The 24,000-nt window shown below is 43.0% G+C and overlaps 1 protein-coding gene across 4 annotated transcripts in view; it reads left to right on the top strand.

The window, feature by feature from the left end:
- NTRK2 (neurotrophic receptor tyrosine kinase 2) overlaps positions 1–24,000 on the top strand; it is a 408,028-nt gene that overhangs the window by 317,485 nt on the left and 66,543 nt on the right. For all 4 annotated transcript variants that reach the window (XM_070375397.1, XM_070375394.1, XM_070375396.1 and 1 more), the window contains 2 exons: positions 3,547–3,719; positions 11,762–11,996. In XM_070375397.1, the coding sequence (XP_070231498.1) occupies positions 3,547–3,719; positions 11,762–11,996 (408 nt within the window). The remainder of the gene's footprint in view (positions 1–3,546; positions 3,720–11,761; positions 11,997–24,000) is intronic.

Here is a 24,000-nt window from a genome sequence, read left to right as displayed (position 1 = left end):
CAATGACCACCAAGTGCCAGACAGAGGTACACCTGGTGGATGACAGTGCTTTCATTCTGTTCCAGTGTCTACTTAAGTGAAAATAGATGCTCCCATTTGCCATCTAACTTTGATCATGACTTACTACAGTCTCCTTGGAGAAGGGAGTCACATGCCACCTCTCCCAGGAGGAGTCCTTTGGGCTTCCCTCTGACCTCCTCTTTTGCTCCCAGTGTTTGCTTCTCATGGCCTTTATCACCCATTCCACAAACACCTCTGGACTATACACCATGTGCCTGGTACTGTGCCCAGTGCCAGCAGTGCAGAGGTAGAGACACAGTCCCTGGGTCAAGGAGTTCACCTTCTATACCAGAGATAAGCAAATACACATGCAATTAGAGTGTATATGCCGGTGATATGATAGAGCTGGGATGAGGTGTACCTATGAGGGTTGTCCAACCTCGCCTGGGAGGCCAGGCCACAGGGATGTGACAACAATCCATGTGTCAGTGAACACTTCTCAGGAAGGTGATGGCAGAGCCTAGTCTTGGAGGACTGCTAGGTGTTAACCAGGTGTAGTGGTAGTCTACATATTCTTACAGGTGCTGTAACAGATTACTACAAATTCAGGGGCTGAAACAACACAAATCATTTCTCTCATGGTGTTGGGGGCAGATACCTGAAATTAGGTTTTCTTAGTTAAGGTCAAGATGCTTTGGCTCCTTCTGGAGAGTCTAGGGTAGAATTCTTTTCCTTGCCTTGTCTGGATTTTAGAGGCTCCCCATATTCCTTGGCTCGGGCCTCTTCTTCCTTCTTCCAAGCCGGCAGTATAGTATCTTCTCTCCTCTCTCATCTCTGCTTCTATACTAATAGCTTCTCTCTCTTGTTCCTCTTTGTTGTTGTTCAGTCACTAAGTCGTGTCTGACTCTTTGAGACCCAATGGACTGCAGCATGCCAGGCTTACCTGTTCTCACCATCTCCTGGAGTCTGCTCAAACTCATGTCCATTGAGTTGATGATGCCATCCAACCATCTCATCCTCTGTCATCCCCTTCTATTCCTGCCTTCAATTTTTCCCAGAATCGGGGTCTTTTCCAGTAAGTTGCTCTTCACATCAGGTGACCAAATATTGGAGCTTCAGCTTCAGCGTCAGTCCTTCCAATGAATATTCAGTGTTGATTTCCTTTAAGATTGTTGGATCTCCTTGCAGTCCAAGGGACTCTCAAGAGTCTCTTCCAGCACCACAGTTCAAAAGCATCAATTCTTCAGCACTCAGCCCTCTTTATGGTCCAACACTCACATCCACACATGACTATTGGAAAAACCTCCTGCCTGTCTCTCATAAGGATCCTTATTTGTGATGACATTGAAGTCACTCAGATAACCTAGGGTCATCTCCCCACATCAAGATCCTTAACCTAATCATATTTGTAAAGTCCCCTTTGCCATGTAAGGTAACATATTCAGGGACTAGAATGTGGATACCTTTGGGGCAGGGTATTATTCAGCCTCCAACATTGGTGACTACAGCCAAGTCAGCATACCAGGCAGAGAGATGAACATGGACAGGGCAGGAGGAATGTGGCCAGTGTCATTTGGGCAGCTTTAGATATTTCATAAGGTGGAAGCATAAGTTTCAAGACAGGCATGTCAAGAGATCAAGCTGGATAAAGGTGCAGGGGAGCCAGTTCTTTCAGTCAGGCTCTGTGTCTGGAGGTTGAATTATAATTGTGATTTATTACCCTATTTGTTCATGAGTGTCTGAGGGCGCTATTTAGGTCAACATCTTCTTGATGACGCTGCAGCTCTGGTCAGGGATTGGCATAGGACAGGAGCTCAGCATGTGTGTGGCATCAACAAATGCTTGTTGTGCCCTGTTGTGACACTGTGGTGGGAGGCAGGATGGAATGAACAGAGAACTAGAGGCACCAGAGCCCGTCTGCATGCTCTTGGACATGGTTTGTGTGGCAGCATGACTGGCTTTCATGAGCTCGTTGCACAGACATTTCCTGAGCCAGCAGTGAGTGGGGCACAAGCTGGGGAAGTCTTTTTGGAGAGCTTACGTAATAAAGACTGGAGATGTCTTCATTGTTGAAGCTGGAAGATGGGTATCTGAGGGTTTATTATGTTCTTCTCTCTAGCAAATATTTTCATAATATAAAGCTTTACAAAGTTTATATGAGTAGGGGTGAGGTGCACAGGGCAGCCTAGAAAGTACAAGTGAAAGTGAAAGTTGCTCAGTCGTGTCCGACTCTTTGCGACCCCATAGACTGTATAGTCCCTGGAATTCTCCAGGCCAGAATACTGGAGTGGGTAGCCTCTCCCTTTTCCAGGGAATCTTCCCAACCCAGGGATTGAACCCAGGTCTCCTGCATTGCAGGTGGATTCTTTACCAGCTGAGCCACAAGGGAAGCCCAGGAATACTGGAGTAGGTAGCCTATCCCTTCTCCAGGGGATCTTCCCGACCCAGGAATCGAACCGGGGTCTCCTGCATTGCAGGCGGATTTTTTACCAACTGAGCTATGAGGGAAGCCCAAATGGCCCCCAAATGGGAGAGGTAATGATTGGGACCAGACCATGGTTAAAAACGATGATGATAGAAATCTTAACAGCTGTACCTCACACTGCTCAGAATGGCCATCATCAGAAAGTCTGCAAATAACGCATGCTGGAGAGCACGTGGCAAAAAGGGAGCCTTCCTACATTGTTGGTCAGAATGTAAGTCGGTACAGCCATTATAGAGAACAGTATGGAAGTTCCTTAAAAAACTAAAAATAGAGTTGCTGTATGATCCAGCAATCCCACTCATGACATATATCCAGAAAAGATGAAAACTTTAATTCAAAAAGATACTTGCAGCTTAATGTTTATACCTGCACTATTCATAATAGCCAAGACATAACAGTCAAGAAAACAGCCTAAATGCCTATCAACAGATGAATGAATAAAGAAAAAGTGGTACATATATACAATGGAATATTAATCTGCCATAAAAAAGAACAAAATAATGCCATCTGCAGCAACATGCATGGACCTAAAGATTATTATACCATCATACAGAGAAAGACAAATATTTGTGGAATCTAAAAAATGATACAAAGGAACTTATTTATAAAACAGAAATAGACTCACAGACATAGAAAACAAACTTATGTTTACCAAAGAGGAAAGAAGGAGGGATGGATAAACTGGGAATCTGGGTTTAAGAGATATACACTACTATTTAATATATATAAAATAAACAAGGACCTACTATATAGCACAAGGAAATATATTCAACATCCTGTAAAAAGAAAAGTTCATGTCAGTCGCTTAATGGGGAACACCTATGCAAATTCTTCGTAAACTGTAAAACTTTGCATATCCAGAAGGAGCTTTTCCTCAGTTCTTCATACAAACATTTTTTTTTTGTTTTCAATTTTTTGATACCGGAGTGTGTGATACATGGGATGAATGTCCTTCCCATCCAGGAACCTCAAGCCCCCTAGAATAATTACTTCTTGACAGCTTCCCTCTCATACCCTCAGTCTAAGCTGTGTTGATTTCTCTTCTCTGCCCCGGTCCTCAGACGCTGAAGGATGCCAGCGACAATGCACGCAAGGACTTCCACCGCGAGGCCGAGCTGCTGACCAACCTCCAGCATGAGCACATTGTCAAGTTCTATGGCGTCTGCGTGGAGGGCGACCCACTCATAATGGTCTTCGAGTACATGAAGCACGGGGACCTCAACAAATTCCTCAGGTACGGGAGACGCCGGGAGCCAGGTGGGAGGTAGGCTCCATATGAGCTGGGGGTGAGGACAGAAGTTCCCAGGAATGACCAAGGGGCCCCTGGACCTTTCTCTGGAACCACCTATCCTGGTGACAACACCAACGCCTGCCGCAGAAAAAGAGCCCAAGTCCACTGCATTGTTCTTTTCCTGAACCAACAAATCCTACTAATGTGACACTAACGATTCCATTCCTTCCCACCTGCATTTATTGAGTGTTGCATTTATTAAATGGTACATGGCTTGTACATCTGAGATGGGCCTTAGGATCTGTAGGAGTTTGCCTCGTGGATAAGGGAAGAGTGTTGTTCTGATAAAGGAAACAGCAAGAGCTCAGGCTCCCAGGTGTCACAGGAAAAGGCTTGGGCTGGTGAGAGTGATGAGTCTTGGAGACACCCGACAACGTTAAAAACCAGGGCGAGGGGAGGTTTAGACAAGGAGGTACGAGGAGTCACGGCTGGAAAGATGAACATTTGGACTCTGTTCTGAGGACAGAAAGCAGAACCAGGAGGTCAGTAGGTCAGAGGACTGAGTGAAAAGAACACCATCAAAAGAGTGAAACATCTAGAAGGAAGGACAGGTCTAGGGAAGACTCAGGATTGGGACTCAAGTCAAGTCCCTGAAGTCAGGAAAAGATGGCCAGCTTCATCTGGGGGTTGTGTGGTCAGGGAGAAACTGGAAGGTGGCAAAATGAGGAAAGGGGAAGCATGGCAGATAAAAGGGAGTTCTTGGGCTGCTAAATAGGGTTGTTGCTTGGATTTCCACACTGGCCAAACGGGATCTTGTTTCAATGGCAGGTTCTCAGGCAGGTCCCTTCCTTGGGGCAATGGGTGCAGGAGTCTGGGAGGGGCTGCAAGATATAGCAAGTGAGAGACACCTCACAAAGTGAAAGGCATTGCAGAGCAGTGTCCTAGTGTCGTTAGTGAGGGGACACTTATGATCCAGGCAGGATGCTGCACTGGAGTTGAATCTCAGCTCTGGCATGTATTAGCTGAATGACCTTGGGCAAGTCTCTTAGCTGTTCTGATGGCACTACTGAGCCAGCAGGGTAAGCATGAGGCTGAATTAGAATGAATAGAAAGCTCGTGGCATAGAAGCCTGAAAACTAATGTTTTCAACAAGCAGAAGCTTGAATCCTGCTATAGTGATTTCTACTCATACACCAACTACCTCAGTGAGGGAAACTGAAGGGAGCTGGGTTTGTTGTGGGAGATAGAGGATGGTTGTGGTCACCCTACTGGAACCCATAGTGAGTTTTCTTATCCTGTATCTACCAGGGGAGAGAATAAGTGTGTTGATCCCGATACTCCTTGGTGAAGGAAATCAAGTGATGCTTTTATTTACATTAAGCAGATGTGCAAATGGAAGCCACACATTTAAGATCTTACACAATGAGAAAAGTAAGAAGTCTCAGTGGTGAGGGCTGGAAGACACAGTTCTCCTTCCTGTTCTGCATCTGCTGCTTGGGGCCCACTGTTGGGGTCCCCAACCCACTTTGCCTCAATCACCTCAACCCTCAGGTGGGTCTGAGTTAGATCCCCTCAAAGACACATCTGGCTCTAACATGCTGTTTTCTTTAAAATGTAACTAATCTTTGAAAGATTAGCAGTTGTTAGCTATGATTTCTTGGTAGATAGTTTAACTTAAGAGAAATAAGGAAGATGTTCCTCACTGGCCTCAGTTTTCTCACCTGCAAAAGGGGTATAATAACACCCACCTCATGGACTGGTGTTAGGACTATTGTGATGGCTAATGTTGTGTGTTAGAAAAGGCTAATGTATTGTTAGTTGCTCAGTCATGTCTGACTATTTGCGACTCCATGGACTATAGCCCGCCAGGCTCCTCTGTCCATGTGATTCTCCAGGCAAGAATACTGGAGTGGATAGCCATATCTTTCTCCAGGGGCTCTTCCAGACCCATGGATCAAACCCAGATTTCCTGCATTACAGGCAAGTTCTTTACTGTCTGAGCCATCAGGGAAACCCATTGTGACGGCAGGTAATCAATAGATGTTGCACCCACAGCCCTTCTTCTCTGACACATTTTCCTCTTCATTTTGGTTGAGGGGTCCATAATCCTGGGAAAGTTACACCTTTTGCGTTACTGCAGCACTTAGACTACTCTGTCTTCCTCCAGTTTCTACAGGCACTAGAGAGAGATTTCCAATAAAATCAGTACCAGTAGCTTCATGCAGCCACTGGAAAGTTCGGGAAATGTATAATTTAAGGAGTAAGTCAGTTGCTGACAGAAAGTGAAATGGGGAGAGGTACTACTGTGTTCAGAAATGGCAGCCCATGGCTTGTACAGTCTGGATCATTTCGACCGTCTCTAGCCCCATGAATACACATACACAGGTGGTAGGAGAGAGGACAGTGGGAGCTTGTACACAGTTTGACTCATCTAATGTGAAAGGAAGAAAAGAAGCTGCATTTAATTGAGGTCTAGCTGCTTAAAGGAGAACTAATTCCCTTCTATTCCCATGTTCTAGGCTATGTCCCTATTTTAAAATGGTGCTTTCCCCAAACTGTAGAATAATAAATTCAAATGTACTCACCTGGACTCAAGTAAATGCCTCTGTGAGCTCAGACTGTGCACATGTGTGTATGTGTGTTGATTCCTTCACTCTCAGCTCCATCCCTAGTTCTCTTCCATGCCTTCCAGAGGATCAGGCACCTGATTCTCCCTTGGCAGCTTGTACAGGGCAGGGAGTTGTTGAAAACCTCCTCTGCTCAATTTCAGAACCTGCTGAATTCTGGGAGCAAAAGGTTTTCTATGCCAAGAATCAGGTTCTCAGGTGCAAGGATGTGCTGTGAACTACAGTCTGTCCTCTCCTTCTGGGAGGGAACCATGCCCTTATGCTGCCATGAATTGTGTCCTTAAGTATCATTGGAAGTTCTCTGTGAAGACAGATGTCTACAGTTATCCTCCCACCCCTTTTATTCATCCCAAAGCCATTGAGGACCAACAGGAACAGGCCTTATGTTAGGTTGGCTGGGAGATGAGGAGTCAAGCATGGTCCTTGCTTTCAAAGAGATTACAATTTTTCCTCTTAGAATTCTCCTAAATTACCTTCCAATGAAGGGAATATAGAAAAGGGCCCTTTTTTCAAGTGATAACAGCTGTTTATTGGGAGTTCCCTGGCAGTCCAGTGGTTAGGGCAAGGGAATTTCATTGCTGGGAGCCAGGTTTAAAACCTGGTCAGGGAACTAATATCCCTCAAGCCTCGTGGCAAGGCCAAACAAAACAGCTATTTTTTGAGTCTTTCTAAGCATTCTAAATGTTTTAAATGTATCAACTTAATAAGCTATTATTACCATTATCCCTGGGGCTTCCTATGTGGTGCTGGCAGTAAAAAATCCACATGCCAATGCAGGAGACCTAAGAGATGCATGTTCAACCCCTGGGTGGAAAAGATCCCCTGGAGGAGGGCATGGCAACCCACTCCAGCATTCTTGCCTGGAGAATCCCATGGACAGGGGAGCTTGGCGGGCTACAGTCCATGGGGTTGCAAAGAACTAGACACGACTGACGTGACTTAGCACAGCACAAAGCACAGTAACATCCGCAGTATACAGTTGAAAAAACAGTCACAGGACTAGTGAATGTCAGAGCTGAGATTCAAACCCACAGCCCCTGGCTGCAAACCCCATTGTCTCGACCACATCAACACTTCCTCTTGAAGGGACCATTAAAAACCAGAAAGGAAGCAGTGTTTTGTAGTGTTCTAGAGTCACAATGGGTTTGGGTAGACCCTGGGAGTTGGTGATGGACAGGGAGGCCTGGCGTGCTGCGGTTCATGGAGTTGCAAAGAGTCAGACACGACTGAGCGACTGAACTGAACTGAACTGAGCTGAGAGTCACAATGGGTTTGGGTAGACTTCGGGAGTTGGTGATGGACGGGGAGGCCTGGTGTGCTGCAGTTCATGAGGTTGCAGAGTCAAACACAACTGAGCAACTGAACTGAACTGAAGAGCCACAAGAGTGTGGCTGAGTGCTTCTGCCACCCACACTGGGAGACAACAGGCCAAGGCAGGGAGGGGACGCCTCCCTGGTCAGAATCCTGACCCTGCCACCTGCTCCCCAAGCCCAGAGGGGCTCTCCCCTCTTGAGGCATGTTCTCCTGAAAGAGGTGAAACATGTTGTTATTTCCAGGAGCTGCGGGTACCCTGTGGGCTGAAGCAGAGACGTGTTGTCGCCTTTGCTTGCACTCCTCTTAAGAACTTATCTAAAAGCCTTGCCTGCCCTCTTTTTACACCAGGACTTTCTACTCAAGATACCCAGAACTGAGCAGGAGAAATGTCTGGTTAACAATGCAGGAGCCAGCCCCACCCCCCAGGGGAGGGGGCACAGGGCAGGGGGCCCTGGAGAGCCCCTGCTTTCCAGTGCTGTGGAGCAGACTGCTGCAGGATGGGGGTTTTACATACACAGAGGTGGCCTTTGGCACTGGACTCTAACTTTTTCTCTTTCCTAAAGTCTCTGCCGCAGAAAGATTCTTAGAGGAGTCTGGATTTCTGAGGCTGAAATAATGCTGTGTCCCCTCTTCTATCACGTGTGCGTGTGTATTCATGAGGTTGTGTGCAGGTGAGCCAAACTGCTTCAGTCGTTTCCAACTCTCTGCTATCCTATGGACCATAGCCCTCCAGGCTCCTCTCTCCATGGGATTCTCCATGCAAGAATAGTACAGTGGGTTGCCATGCCCTCCTCCAGGGGATCTTCCCTTCCCAGGGATTGAACCCACATATCTTAGGTCTCCTGCATTGGCAGGTGGATTATTTACCACCAGCACCACCTAGGAAGCCCATTCATGAGGTTATAGAGGGTCAAAATGATCCAGACTGTACAAGCCATGTGATGCCATTTCTAAACACAGCAGTACCCTTTCCCCCTTCCACTTTTTCTCAGCAATTGACTTGTTCCTTAAACTGTACAGTTCCTGAAACTTCCAGTGGCTCCATGAAGTTTCCAGTGCTAATTTTGTGGAAAGCTCTGTCCAGTGCCTGTAGAAACTGGAGGACAGATCAATCCGGGTGCTGCCATAATGCAGAAGGTGTAACTCCCAGGATTACGGATCCATCAACCAAAATAAAGAGGAAAATGTGTCAGAGAAGAAAGTCTGTGGGGACAACATCTACTCCAGTATTCTTGCTTGGAGAATCCCATGGACAGAGGAGCCTGGAGGGCTTTGGCCCATAGGGTAGCAGAGAGTTGGAAATGACTGAAGCAACTTGACATGCCTGCATGCAACCTCAATACACAGGCACACGTGATAGGAGGGGGCAGTCCGTCAGTTCAGTTGCTCAGTCATGTCCGACTCTTTGCAACCCCATGGGCTGCAGCACGCCAGGCTTCCCTGTCCATCACCAACTCCCAAAGCCTAGTCAAATGCATGTCCATCGCATCGGTGAGAGGGTACACAGCCTCATTTCAGCCACAGATCACCTGTCGTCACAGTCGTTCACTCTTTGAACTGAAATCTGTGACGATTTCACCCTGGCTTACATTCTCGGGGTGTTTCAGGATTTCTCATAATTTATGTGCATCTCTAGATCCCTTTCCTGGCATTTCCTATGATGAGTGAAAATACTGTCACTTTCCCCTGCCCCTTTAGTGCTGGAAGGATTGGGCTTGAGTAACCTTTAGTGAGGGGACGGGGCCAGTTCTGAGAGCCTCGTCACAGGCCAACCACAAAAAGAAATGCACAGGGGGTAATGCATGTTTTCATATCACCATCCATTTCTTTTTTTTAAGGAAAACTTTATTTCAAAGTCTTTCCCTCTGGCTTTCAAGTGAAAATCCACAAGGCACCATACAAGCGGTGTCTAAAGCCTCTTCTATCAGTGTAATTGTATTAAGTAGGTATAGTCAGTCCCCCACTTCACAGAATGAAGAAGCAGGCCCAGAGATGTCTGCACCCACTGAGGTCAAAGCTAGCATGTTAAAAGGAGATCAAATTCATTTCTGATAACCTAGAACCTTGGCCACTGCACTGTAAGACTTCTTACTCCAGAAGAAGAGAGTCTGAGCAGAAAGAAGCCAAGGCTTTTCCTGTATTCTCCTCGGTGTGACCACTGGCAGTCAGGGCTGGAGTTTGAATGGAGGTGAAATAAATGTGTTAGAATTTGCCTTATACAAAAACAGAAAAGTTATATCCAGATGTTTTCAGATAAAAGGAACCTAAGTGACAGCCCCAGTGGCCCAGTCAGTAAAGAATCCACCTGCAATGGAGGAGATCCAAGTTTGATCCCTGGATCAGGAAGATCCCTTGGAGAAGCAAATGGCTACCCATTCCAGTATTCTTGCCTAGGAAATCCCATGGAGAGAGGAGCCTGGCAGGCTATGGTCCATTGGGTCACAAGAGTCAGACACAACTTAGCAACTACAGCCAAATCAAATGATAACCCAACATAATAGACCTTTGGATTTTTGACTAATGAGAAAATTACAGATTGGGCATCATCGACTGAATGATATGAGTTTGAGCAAACTTCAGGAGATAGTGAAGGACAGGGAAGCCTGGTGTGCTGCAATCCATGGGGTCACAAAGAGTCAGACATAACTGAACAACTGAAGAGCAACAACAACAAACTGGACTTGCTAAAAGACTTTCCCAGGCCGTAGGGCTGGACGCAGCCAGAACTGGGAAATTCCCCAGCTCCTTGTCCAGTGCTTATTCTCTGAAAATGCAAGAACAAAATGTCTGGTGACAGTGTGTTTTGGGAGCCACTGTGGCTGAAGCCGTGGTGGGAGGGGCTGTGGAGCTAGCCAGTAGGAGGAGGAGTAAAACAAGTTGTATGTTCTTGGATAATTCTGGCTGTTATTTTCAAATAGTGATACAGCTCTGGAACGCTGTGGATGGGGTCACCCACTTTAAAATTTGTTTAGAATCTTCTATGTTTATTTGAAGTGCTTCCAACTGTCCTGAAGGATCTTCTCCCTTGTTTGCCTTTGGGAGGGAGAAGCCCTTAGACTGTCCTGGCAGGTCCAGTAGCAAAAGTAGTCTTTCTTCCTGGCCCGGCAGCGCCCCCTCAGTCCATCAGGGCAGTGACTCCAGTCTTAGCTCACCAGGCAGGATTCCAAGTTGGGGAATGCGGGGTGGAGGTAAGGGGTTAACAGTGGCATCCTAAGACTGAGACTCTCCCTTCCCTGAAGCACATGCCACTGTTCAGATGCCTTAAGTTGCCACACAGCTGGGAAAAAACTGGATAAGACAGAATATAAAGAAGATATACAACTGCACCATACTTCACCACTCCCCACGCATAGTATGGGGAACAAAAGTTGCCCCAGTGAGAGACTAAATGTATTGTGATTCAAAAAGCTGCCCTCTGCCCTCTGTGATGGCCCGTGCAGATGGAGCTGGAGATCAGGGATGGGACTGAGCTGAAGGAGATGGCATTTTTCACTGGGAATGAATGCCTGGGATGAAGATGCCCAGTTATTTTGCCAAGCTGGGCTTGAGGATGACAAGGGTAGCTTGAAACCATGTTGAGCCATGGAACGGGTGAAGTGGGGGAGATTAGAACTGCACTCTGGAGGGACCAGCCTGGGTGAGGACCCTCTGCTGCAGGATGTGGCTGAGAGGGGGAGAGTTGGGGCTCCTGCTGGGATGCAATGACTCCTGACTCCAGGAGAGTGAAACTCTCCTCCAGTGTTTTATTTTAATTTGCATATTTTTTGTTCACTTGTTTTTTGCTTCAGTCACCCACTGCTTTCTAGGGTTTGGAATCTAGCCAGTGCCTGACCCTAGCATAGTTCCAGAGCCCTAAAAGGTGAACCTGTCTGTATGTTGAGGGAGCACAGTTCAGGCCCACGGGGTCCTGGAAATGTTAGATTTTCTGGGAAATGAAGCCTGGGTACTGTGGAGGCTTTGGGGGAAAAACTATGGATGGATTGTCCTTGCCTCCTATTTTTGCTAAGGCAAGCAGTATCCTCCCACACCAGCAGCTGATGAGGGGCACAGGACCCCTCAAGGCAAAGAGCCGAGGCTCCATGAGGCCTTTCGTGTCCTGTCCAGGGCGCATGGACCGGATGCAGTGCTGATGGCCGAGGGCAACCCACCGACGGAGCTGACGCAGTCGCAGATGCTGCACATTGCCCAGCAGATCGCTGCAGGCATGGTCTACCTGGCATCGCAGCACTTCGTGCACCGAGACCTAGCCACCCGGAACTGCCTGGTGGGCGAGAACCTCCTGGTGAAGATCGGGGACTTCGGCATGTCCCGGGACGTGTACAGCACCGACTACTACAGGGTGAGTGGCTGTACCCGTGAGGAGGCCCAGGGCCCTCCTTCCCTGGGGACCTCTTGTATTCATGTGCTTGGGCTGCCACAACAGAATACTGCAGGCTCAGTGGCTTTCACAACAGAAGATGATTTTCACACAGTGCTGGGGGCTGGAAGTCCAAGCTCAAGCTGACAGTAGGGCTGTTTTCTTTTAAGGCTCCTCTCCTTGTGCCTTCTTGCTCTGTACGGCCTCACATGGTCTTTTCTTTGTGCACATACATCCCTGGGGTCTCTCTCTGTGTCTAAATTTCTTCTTATAAGAATGCCAGTCAGACTGGTTTACAGCCCGCCCTAATGGCCTCATTTTAGCTTAATCACCTCTTTAAAAGCCCATCTCTGAATACAGCTGTATTGTGGGATACTAGGGGCTAAGGCTTCTACATGTAAATCTGGGGAGGACATAATTCAGCCCACAACACCATCCTGCCCTTTCCATGGTTCTCTAGATATTGTTAAGAGAAAGATTTCAACATGAGAGTTGTGCTAGGGGAAGCCTGAGGACTTTAGGAGGCCACAAAGTTAAAGGATTTAGAGGTTTGGTTTTTATTCTGTGAAATTATGCCTGGAGCCTTTTGTTTGAGGTTTGACTTTAGGTGAATTTATTCACATAAATGAAGGTACACTAAGGTGTTGGAGGTTCCCACTGAGAACCATCTTGGTTGGTGGCCATCATGGTAAGAGGTTCCACCCTTTAACATGCTAATGGCTAGAACTGTATTCAATGATGCAGATCCACTGATTACCTGGAGTTGGCCCCCTTGGAGTATTAGATTTGTTAACTGAGATCTCAGAACTCGGGTATGAAAGAAAAGGGTCATTTCTGGAAAATGGGAAGTTGTGATACTGAAAGTGAAGATTTGGGGTCATGTTCTATCATCTCAAATCCCCCATTTTTTTTTCTTGTTGTCATGCTTGATTTTTAAGGGCAGAGGGATGTAGGTAGAAAAAGAAATAAGTGTTCCAGAAATATATCACCTAAAAAGATAAAACCTATAACTGAACTAACTTTTGTACTAGATTGGGCCTGGTGAAGAACATGCCTGTCCTTGCCTTTGCTCCTCCCATTATGACTTATCTTTGAGGAAGAACCTCCTCCTTTTGTCTCCTGTACTCCTCCTTGCAGCCTCCCTCACCTCAATGTCTGCCTTTTAGCTGAGCTGACTTTGCTACAATTAGTCTAAGACAATGAACCCATTGCTTAGCTGCATATTCTTCTGTAGATTGTTTTGTGGGGTTTCTTCCTTTGTCATTTTGATAAGCATTGTGATAAGCATTTTGATAAGCACCTGTTCTAAGTCTAATGATGACTAGTTTGGTCTAGAAAGCTAAAACATAGCAGGAGGTTACATGCCAATGGATGTGTGTTCTCTGTTAGCTCTGCTTCCTTGGTAGGAAGTGGAGAGATGGGGGCATTTCCCTGTCCAAGGAGACAAACGAACACATGGGTTCTTCCTTAAAAACAATCTTTACTGATCTTGATGAGCATCCAGGGAAGAAATATGTGGCCCTGGCAATGGCTCTCCCTTTCACAGTAAGTTAATAAAGGTTTCAGAGTGGCCTGGCACAAAATAAGTGCTCAGTAAATATTTTCAACTTTATTATTATCCAAATCAATAAAGCTATGCTTCATTCTCAAAGCTGTGACTGAATGAGGTGGAACTCAGTGACTTTTTATACATTCTCTGGAAAAATAATTCTGAAGAAAAAGACTGAAAACCTTAACAATATGAAGATAAATTACCCAATTACAAAATAGGTGAAATATTTTTAAGTTTCTCTTGGTGCCCCCAAAGAAAATATACAAATGGCCAATAGGTACATAAAATGATGCTCAACATCATCAGTCATTAGGGAAATGTAACTCAAAACCACAATGAGGTACCGCTTCACATCCCCTGGGCAAAACAGACAATAAGAAGTGTTAACGGGGATGCGGAGAAATTGGAACCCTCATAAATTGCTGGTGGGAACCTAAATTGGTGCAGTTGCTTTAAAAATAGTTTGGCAGTTCCTCAAAATGTACAAAAGAGAGTCATCATATAACTCAGAAATTCTACTCCTTGGTATATACCCAAGAGAATTAAAACCATATGTACACACACACACACACACACACACACACACACACAGGTACACAAATGAAATAGCAGCATTATTCATAGCTCAAAAGTGGAAACAGTTTAAGGGTCCATCAAATAGTAAACAGATAAACAAAATGTGATCATCCGTGTGATGGACTATTATTCATTAATTAAAAGGAATGATGTACTGATTCATGCTACAATGTGAACCTTGAAAACATTATTATGGTTAAGTGAAGGAAACCAAGCACAAAAGGTCACATACTACGTGATTCCATTTATACGGAATATCCAGAATAGGCAAATCCACAAAGCAGGAGGTAGATTAGTGGTTGCCAGAAGCTGGGGGACAATGTAGAATAAGTGACTGGTTCTGGATATGGAGTTTCTTTTTGGAGTGATGAAAATGTTCCATAATTGTGTAGTGTGATGGTTGTTTAGTATGTGTATAAATATAATAAAAATAAGTGAACATGTACTTTAAAAGGATGAATATTATGGTATAAGAATTATATATCAATTTAAAAAGCCTTAAAACTAGCAAAGCAATGACCATCATTATAGACATGAGAATTTAGCCTTGGTCATTTATGCATTTTAAAACACTGTCATTTGTCATCTACTGTATATTCTGATTTTGTTAAAAAGAAAATCCTCCACTTAGTGACATTTTCTTGAAATATTTCCTGCTGAATAGATTGGAGGAAATAATGATTCCCAGTTTCTTTATTTGTTAGATGTTCTTCACAGAACTATCCTAGTCATTAAGAAATGTGCTTCAGGTGCCACACTGATTTAATCCCCCAACCATGGTCCCTACTTAGTTGCAGCGTCAAGGTTTATATGTTCACTTTGTTGTTTGTTGTTCCCTTTGAGGATGAGGAGAAAGAACCAGCCTTACCTTGACCTCTGTGACAGGTGAGCCTGGTGGGATTTGGTACAAAGTGGATGATGAGCATAAGAACTGGCCGATTTAGTAGTAGCTTAGAAAAAATAAATTATGAATTTCATTTTGCTGTCTCTAAAATTTTCAAATGGTAATCTACTTTTTGGTTCCATGAAAGTATTTATTGTCATAGAACTCATTTGTAGAATATCTTTGCTTATTCAAATATCAAAAGCCTATCCATGGAGTTCATTCTCTTGAGTTTGTCCAATGGACAAGTAGAAGCCGTTGCTCTGTTTCTACATGTGAATTCAGCATGACTTTGTGTGGCTGCCTCCCAGGACACTTTTGCTTTCATGTAAGTTACCCACCTGTTGGATCATCCATAAGCTTAGTGTTAAGCCCATCCCCATCATGGTTTCTCTTCATATTTTCTGCCATGGAAGCTGGGGAATCTGTTCTCCTTACAGCTCATTTGTGGGCACATTTTTGTAATTATTTTGTTCTTAATTTCTTCAAAAGCCTTCACACTCCAAGGTGGGGAACTGCTGTGGCTGATGTGGGCTATCATCATCACCACTGTTAATATCCTTCCTGCACAGTAGTAGATGAGGACTTTTGTCTTTACCAAGGGTATCTTCCATGGAAAGATGTTGTTTGGGTATGGAGTCAACTGGATTAAGGAGTTACATGTTCTTTTTCTTTAAGCAAGAACCAATTCCACTGGCAGCCTGAGCTTTCTGCTCATGGTGGCTTGTGAGCTGCCTTGTGGGGTGGCCCCAGCTCTGTGTGATCCATGGCAGGAGGGGCGGGTGGCAGCTGTTCCTCCATCATGGGGGAGCTGGCAGCACCAGGAAACGGCTGCCTCAAAGCTTCCACCCTGTTGCAGCTGAGCTAATTATATCTTCCTAAAGAAGGAAGAAATCGGAACACTACATTTGCATTGAAACCAGCCTGATATGGCAGGTCCAAAATTACTCTAGCATTTATGTTCTCTGAATTGTTTTAATTAGCAGCTCTGCAGTACCAGTCTTTCATTTCGTTTTTATTCCTTCCCTCCACTGGCAAAGCCTGACATTTAGGAAACATCTGAACCAGATTTCTGTCACATTCTGCCTGTCAGAGACTTAGGATCTCAGTCTACTTGATCATTACTATGCCTCAGTGGATCCACTGAATTTTTTTAAATGTGTGCTTTACTATTTTCCATGATTTGGTTTCAACATGCCTTTAAAATGAATGGTGACCATTGGTGAATACAGAGCCCCAAAGATCTGAAATCCTCACTTTTAAGTCTTATACAACACTTTGAATTTTAGTTTTATGGTGGTGGGGGTAAGCAATCCTATCCTTTAATTCATCTTTCACTTAAGAAAAAACAGGGATCGTTTGTTTTTCTGGCCCAATGTTCATTGCAGCACTGTTTATAATAGCCAGGACATGGAAACAACCTAGATGTCCATCAGCAGATGAATGGATAAGAAAGCTGTGGTACATATACACAATGGAGTATTACTCAGCCATTAAAAAGAATACATTTGAATCAGTTCTAATGAGGTGGATGAAACTGGAGCCTATTATACAGAGTGAAGTAAGCCAGAAGGAAAAACATAAATACAGTATACTAATGCATATATATGGAATTTAGAAAGATGGTAACAATAACCCGGTGTACGAGACAGCAAAAGAGACACTGATGTATAGAACAGTCTTATGGACTCTGTGGGAGAGGGAGAGGGGTGGGAAGATTTGGGAGAATGACATTGAAACATGTAAAATATCATGTAAGAAACGAATTGCCAGTCCAGGTTCGATACACGATACTGGATGCTTGGGGCTAGTGCACTGGGACGACCCAGAGGGATGGTATGGGGAGGGAGGAGGGAGGAGGGTTCAGGATGGGGAACACATGTTTACCTGTGGTGGATTCATTTCGATATTTGGCAAAACTAATACAATTATGTAAAGTTTAAAAATAAAATAAAATTAAAAAAAAAGAAAAAACAGGGAAACAGAATTAGAAAGCTCATTAATAATGGACATTTAAAGAAGCAAGTGAATCTAACTTGGTTAAAGGCCATGGTGAGAATCCTAAAGTGTTAAAATGATATAAACAAGTCCAGAAATCATCTACAAGTGCTTAATACAGTTTATCAACAGCAGAGAGAAAGGAAGACAAGTTTTGTTAAAATAAGCTGATATAACAAGTAGCAAAAAGAACTGTTTTGAACTTCAGGTACTTTGTCCCTTACTCTGCCTACCCCGGAGGAAAAAGGGTGATAAACTAGAAAATAAAGTCCTGAACCATAGAGGAGAGAAGGCTTCGGTAATTTAAAAACTGGACAAGCACATGAGAAATAATCTAGGGTTAATTTTTATACTTTGGTCTTGGGAAAAAAAAGTGTTTATTTTTTTAAGGACTATTTGCTTGTAATGTGAGCATTTCTAAGTAGATAGGCAGGTAGATTATAAATAGGTAGATAGATGAGTAGATAGATTGTTGAGTAGATAGGTAGATCTTAACTCATTCCACTGATGTTTTTACTGTGCTGTGTAAAATGCTCAGGTCATCCCCGCTATGGGGAGCAACACTGTGTCTACCTGGTGATAACTGCTGATTCCTAAGAGATAACTTCAGTTCCACCACCTCCCTGACTTCCTCCATGCAGAACAACGGCTGACAAATCTGTGATCCCTCAATACTTCCTAGAAATAAGCGTTACAGCACAGAGTATTTTGCCTCATGGAAATCTGCTCATGTCTTCTCATTGATGTGAGAGCAGAGAGAAGACAAATCTTATATATCTTTATATCTGTGCAAACTGGCAGAGTGCACGGCACAGACTAGGTATGCTGAATAGGACACATATGAGGAAAAGCCTTGATGAATGTGTCTTTTTAGCTCTATTGATGAAAACTTAAGATACTCAGACTTGCAGACAGGCCTGGTGCTGGGTCTAGGAGCACTGCCTTCAGGAAGTAAAGTTAGAGTTATAGGGACATCTTTATCTCAGACAATTTATTTTCAGTAGAAAGCCCAGAGCTGAAACTTATTTACATTAACACTATAGTGGGCAAACTTCCTCTGATATATTTGCCTAGAACCCTTAAAACCAGAAAAAACATTCATTTAAAAAGGCAACACATCTTCTTCCTGAAAGAAAAATGCTCTCTATGTCATTAACTCTCTTTTGCAGATACCATTTCCTTATTTTTCTCCTTAATACATACTCACATGATGACTCTTAACTTTCACACAAACAATTATAGACCTTTCTGGTTAGGTTCTTTTGATTAAAATGGCCCCAGAAACATAAGAGATGTTTTATTCTATGAAATCATCTTTAATTTTATGCCTTGAACAACAGTGAGAGAAAAAGCACAGTTCAGAGGAACCTGCCTGTTGGGCAGAAATCAGAACATTGAATTCAGGCTAATTCTATGTTAAAGTAGATTTGCATAAATTGTTTTAAGATTCTAAATTGACTCAATTTGTATTCAAGCCTCCCTAAGAACCTTTCACGTATGCTTTGGAGTTGTAACAGGGTGGGTGAGTGTCCATTTATTCATTCATTCAACACACATTAATGAAGCAGCTGCCACAGGCTAGATACTGTACTAAATAATAAAGGCAGAGTCTTTAGACGTGTGATAATGGCTTCCCTGGTGGCTCAGCAGTAAAGAATCTGCCTGCAATGTAGGAGATGTGAGTTTGATCTCTGGGTTGGGAAGATCCCCCCTGGAGGAGGGCATGGCAACCCGCTCCAGTATTTTTGCCTGGAGAATCCCATGGACAGAGGAGCCTGGTGGACTACAGTCCATATGATCACAAAGAGTTAGACACTACTGAAGTGACTGAGCACACACAGCACCATGTGATGAAGGGGCTTCCCAGTTGGGGCTAGTGATAAAGAATCCACCTGCCAATGCAGGAGACATAAGAGAGTTCCATCCCTGGGTTGGGAAGATCCCCTGGATTAGGAATTGGCAACCCATTTCAGAATTCTTGCCTGGAAAATTCAATGGACAGAGGAGACTTATGGGCTACAGTCCATGGGATCGCACAGAGCTGGACACAACTGAGTAACTGAACACAATGTGATGGATGCTGAAATATCAATAGAAATATGTATAAGAAACCCTAAAAAGAAAGCTACCAGTCTGCTTTAGGACATAAGAGTCAAGTTCACAAAGACAAGGCATTTGAACTGGTATTTAAGATATGAACCAGAAATTTATCTATTGGCAAGAAGGCTGTGGACGATGAGGGGAGGGGGGAATTCTTGGCATTGGAGGTATCATAGCAAAAGAAATGGTGCAAAAATACCATAATGCATGCCCTGAGAATGAGGCTCCTTTACATACCCTTGAGGCTAAAAAAGTAGGCTATTCACATTATCATCAGACTTCACAGCTGCCTGTTTGCTATGCCAAATTCTTTGAACTTGGTCCTTTTGTCAGTGGGAAGCTACTGAGAGATTTTATGCCAGAAAGTGACATGTCAGATTGCATTAGTTTATGAAAATAGATCTGCCCAACAGATCCCCAGATCTCCACTGCTGTATGTATTTGATTGGTCTAGTGCAGTGTCTCTCAAACTAGATCCATTAGCTGATCCATCTCTTTCACCAGTAAAAGAGATCCATGATCACTAAGGTAAGCAATAATTTCCTTGCTACAGAACTCCTTAGAGCCTTTAATCTATTACTGGGACTTGTGGTCTTTTCAGAAGGGCTATAGAAAGTGGCCAAAGTCTGTGCAAAAGAGCTGGCCTGGTTCAGAGCCCTGGTTCCATCCATTTACCAACTAGTGGAGTCTGTTAGCAGATGATGGGATAAATCCTCTTGTTTTTTAGTCTTCTGAGTCTCTTATTCTTGAAATCAAGAGCCCTTCCTCTTTGTACACAGAAGAACTACAATACAGAAATTGGTGTTTTCAGGTGAGCTGGGAAGGATGGTAGGCAATAGCCCTTTGATGTGCATGGACCAGAAGGGTTCTGATTTCTCATACTACTGAGAAGTATCTTCAGTAGATACTTTCTCCCATTTTTACCCATCTGGAAGCAGTTAGGCTTCAGCTATCTTATATCTGTCACATTCCATATCTTTGCATCACTGAGACCAGAGCCCCTTAAAAAGGACACTGACAATAAAGACCTAACAACAATATAGAGAAAAGAGCATCCAACTGTGATCCTAAAGACAAAAGTTTAAATATCTGATTTCCCTTTCCTAGCAGTTAGAATGCACTTAGCATTTAGCTACTAGTAGTAGGCCAAGCAGATAGGGAGTTGCTTTTTTTCACACTACAAGAAATTTACAGGTGGGCAGTTTTCTAATGGGTTCGGAAGCTTTCCAGTGTCAGAGCAATTTACTGGCACCTGACATTTTCTTGGTCTTTTATTCATGGCTGAAGGGTGGTTGCCTCAATTCCAAACATGTCAAAACTGCAACTGGAGTAGAAAGGAGCCAGGATGGCTGCAGGGAAAAAATAATTTCTACCTATATACCTTTCTTTCATCAGGAAGTAACTCTTTCCCAGAACTCTTCTGCAAAGACTCCTTCTTATACCTCACTGACCACACATGGGCCAAGACCAAGGACTGAACTTACTAGCAGAGATCAGTGGCTTTCTGAAGATCTAGATAAACTGTGATTGTACTACAGGTGAAAAGGAAGCCAAAGTGAGTGGCTTTGAGAAGAGCAAAGAAACCTTTCCATGCTCACCTTAGGTGCCATCATGGCTTCTGTTTCTTTATTCTCAATGAGCATCTGCCTTTAAAGCTTGCTGAGTAAAATAAATTGAAGTGCCACATATTAACTGCTAAAAAATAAAATTGCAAGCATTTTTCAATAGGAGAGTTTTATTCCTCCGTATATAATGCATCTTTTTCCTCAAGCTCCTTTAAAGATTTTCCCTTGGATTCATTGGGTTTCATTGGGTTTTGTGGGCTTATAATTTTCATCAATTTGAATATTTTGAGCCATTATTTGTTCAAATATTTCTCCTATGCCCTCACTTACTTGCAAGGGACTCCAATTTCACTTTTGCTAAGTCACTTAAAGCTTCCTCATGGCTCACTGAGCTCTTTTTATATTTTTGGATTCTCTTTTCTTTGTGTGTTTCATTTTGGATAATTTATATTATTTTGTCTTCAACTTCCATAATTTTTTCTTCTGCAGTGTTTTATTTTCCTTCATTCCCATTCATTGTAGTTTTCATATCACTTATTCACGTTTTCATTCCTACAAGTTCTGTATGGACCTTTTCTTATATCTTCCATTCTAATCAACTCTAATTAACTTTTATAATAAATGTTTATTATAAACATTTTATATTTGAATTTATATTTGTATATTAAACTTATATTTAAATGTTTATATTATAAAACTATAATTTTATAATTATGCTTTATAAATGTGTAATAAATGTTTCAGTATGTTTGCCTGTAGTTCCATCATGTGTGTCCATCCTGGATCCATTTTCATTGTTTGATTTTTCTCTTTATCATGGATCATGTTTTCCAAGTGCTTTGTATACCTTATGATTTTAGACTGGATGCCAGACATTGTGAATTTTATCTTGCTGTATGCTGGATATTTTGCCTTACTAAAAATATTTTTGAGCTTTGTTCTGCAATGTGATTATAATACCTTGAAACTATTTGATCCCTTTGTGTGTTGCTGGTATGATTTATTAGGCATTTCAAAACCATTGCTTACTTTAGAACTAATAATTCCCTATTGCTGAGGCAAGATCTACTAGGCACTCTACCTAATTCCCCATGAATCATGAGATTTTCACTCTGCTTCATGGGAACTGGCAGTATTCCTGGTCCTGTGTGAGCAGTGGGCACTGATCCTTTGGGGTTGTTCTTTCCCAGCCATTAAGAGTGTCCTCACTTGCATGCAATGATCAATACTCAGCTGAATACTTGAAAGGCACCTTCTGTAGATCCTCAGAGTTTTCTGTGTGCTGCTCTCTCTTCTCTGGTTTTGTGTCTTATCCACTCTAGTCACCTTGATCTCTCCGGGCTCTCAGCTCCATGTCCTCAACTCAAGGAGCATGCTGTGCTCCACCAATGAATGAATTAATCTTGGCAACCATGGGACTCACTATGTTTGTTTCTAATCTCTCAAGGATCATGATCTCTAATTTCCTATTATCTAGTGTCTTGAAAATCATTGATTCATATACATATTTAAGTCAGTTTTTGGTTGTTTCTGACGAGACGGTATAGTCTTTCCCTGTCACTCCACCTTGCCTAAAAGTAGAAGACAGTTGCCATCTCTCAATGATGATTAATATGTCATTAAAAAATCTATCAGTGAACTATGTGTAAGCTGCAGTAAAGAAAACAAGTGCTCCCACCTCTTTAGATCAGCTACTTCCTGTGAAGGGTTTTTTCTTTTTAATTAAGTAACTTACATTTACATAATACTTCTTCTACAATCAAAGTTTTCCTGCCTACACAAGATTATTACTTTCGTAAGAGAGTAGATTTTCTCCATCTTCAGTGAGTGTTGAGCAAGAGAAAATTATCTAAGCTTCCTTGTTACCTCTGAGAGATTCCCAAGGCTCAAAATGTGAACTAGTTCAAGAAAGCTTTGGAAAAAGCTGTGTGAGCAGAATATTAATAACACTCTACACTTTTCACATTTTCCCACAGTCTTTGTCCTGTGGTCAGGGACAGAACACCTTGGATGGATAAGGACTGAATTCGTCCAATATGGTATTGCATATATAATTTTTAGCCGTGTCTCTCCAAAATGTAGATTCTGAATGAGATATATTCTGTTCCCTAAAGAAAACCACAAATCTCTTGGGGAGAAGAAACATAATGAATCACTCTAATGCTAGGCATGTTGTGATGTGTAGATATAAATTGATTTTTATTGGCATGTGGGATGAAATCTGGGAGAGAAATAGAATTTGATTTGAGTCTTAAAGAAAGAATGAAGCAACTGACAAAGAATTAATCTCAAAAACATACAAGCAACTCCTGCAGCTCAATTCCAGAAAAATAAGCAACCCAATCAAAAAATGGGCCAAAAATCTAAACAGACATTTCTCCAAAGAAGACGTACAAATGGCTAACAAATACATGAAAAGATGCTCAACATCACTCATTATCAGAGAAATGCAAATCAAAACCACAATGAGGTACCATCTCACACCAGTCAGAATGGTTGCTATCAAAGTCTACAAACAATAAATGCTGGAGAGGGTGCAGAGAAAAAGGAACACTCTTACACTGTTGGTGGGAATGCAAACTAGTACAGCCACTATGGAGAACAGTGTGGAGATTCCTTAAAAAAACTGGAAACAGAACTGCCATATGATCCAGCAATCCCACTGCTGGACATACACACTGAGGAAACCAGAATTGAAAGAGACACGTGTACCCCAGTGTTCATCACAGCACTGTTTATAATAGCCAGGACATGGAAGCAACCTAGATGTCCATCAGCAGATGAATGGATAAGAAAGCTATGGTACATGTACACAATGGAATATTACTCAGCTATTAAAAAGAATGCATTTGAATCAGTTCTAATGAGGTAGATGAAACTGAAGCTTATTATACAGAGTGAAGTAAGTCAGAAAGAAAAACACCAATACAGTATATTAATGCATATATATGGAATTTAGAAAGAGGGTAACGATGACCCTATATGCGAGACAGCAAAAGAGACACAGATGTAAAGAACAGACTGTTGGACTCTGTGGGAGAAGGTGAGGGTGGGATGATTTGAGAGAATAGCATTGAAACATATATATTATCATATGTTAAATAAATCGCCAATCCAGGTTCAATACATGAGGCAGGATGCTCAGAGCTGGTGCACTGGGATGACCCAGAGGGATGGGATGGGGAGGGAAGTGGGAGGGAGGGTCAGGATGGGGAATACATGTACACCCATGGCTGATTCATGTGAATGTATGGCAAAAACCACCACAATATTGTAAACTAATTAGCCTCCAATTAAAATTTTAAAAAAATT

This window comes from Bos mutus, chromosome 8 (genome assembly GCF_027580195.1).
Source record: "Bos mutus isolate GX-2022 chromosome 8, NWIPB_WYAK_1.1, whole genome shotgun sequence".
Lineage (NCBI taxonomy): Eukaryota > Metazoa > Chordata > Mammalia > Artiodactyla > Bovidae > Bos > Bos mutus.
The sequence above is the reverse complement of the archived record's forward strand: the minus strand, read 5'-3'. Positions and strand labels throughout refer to the sequence as shown.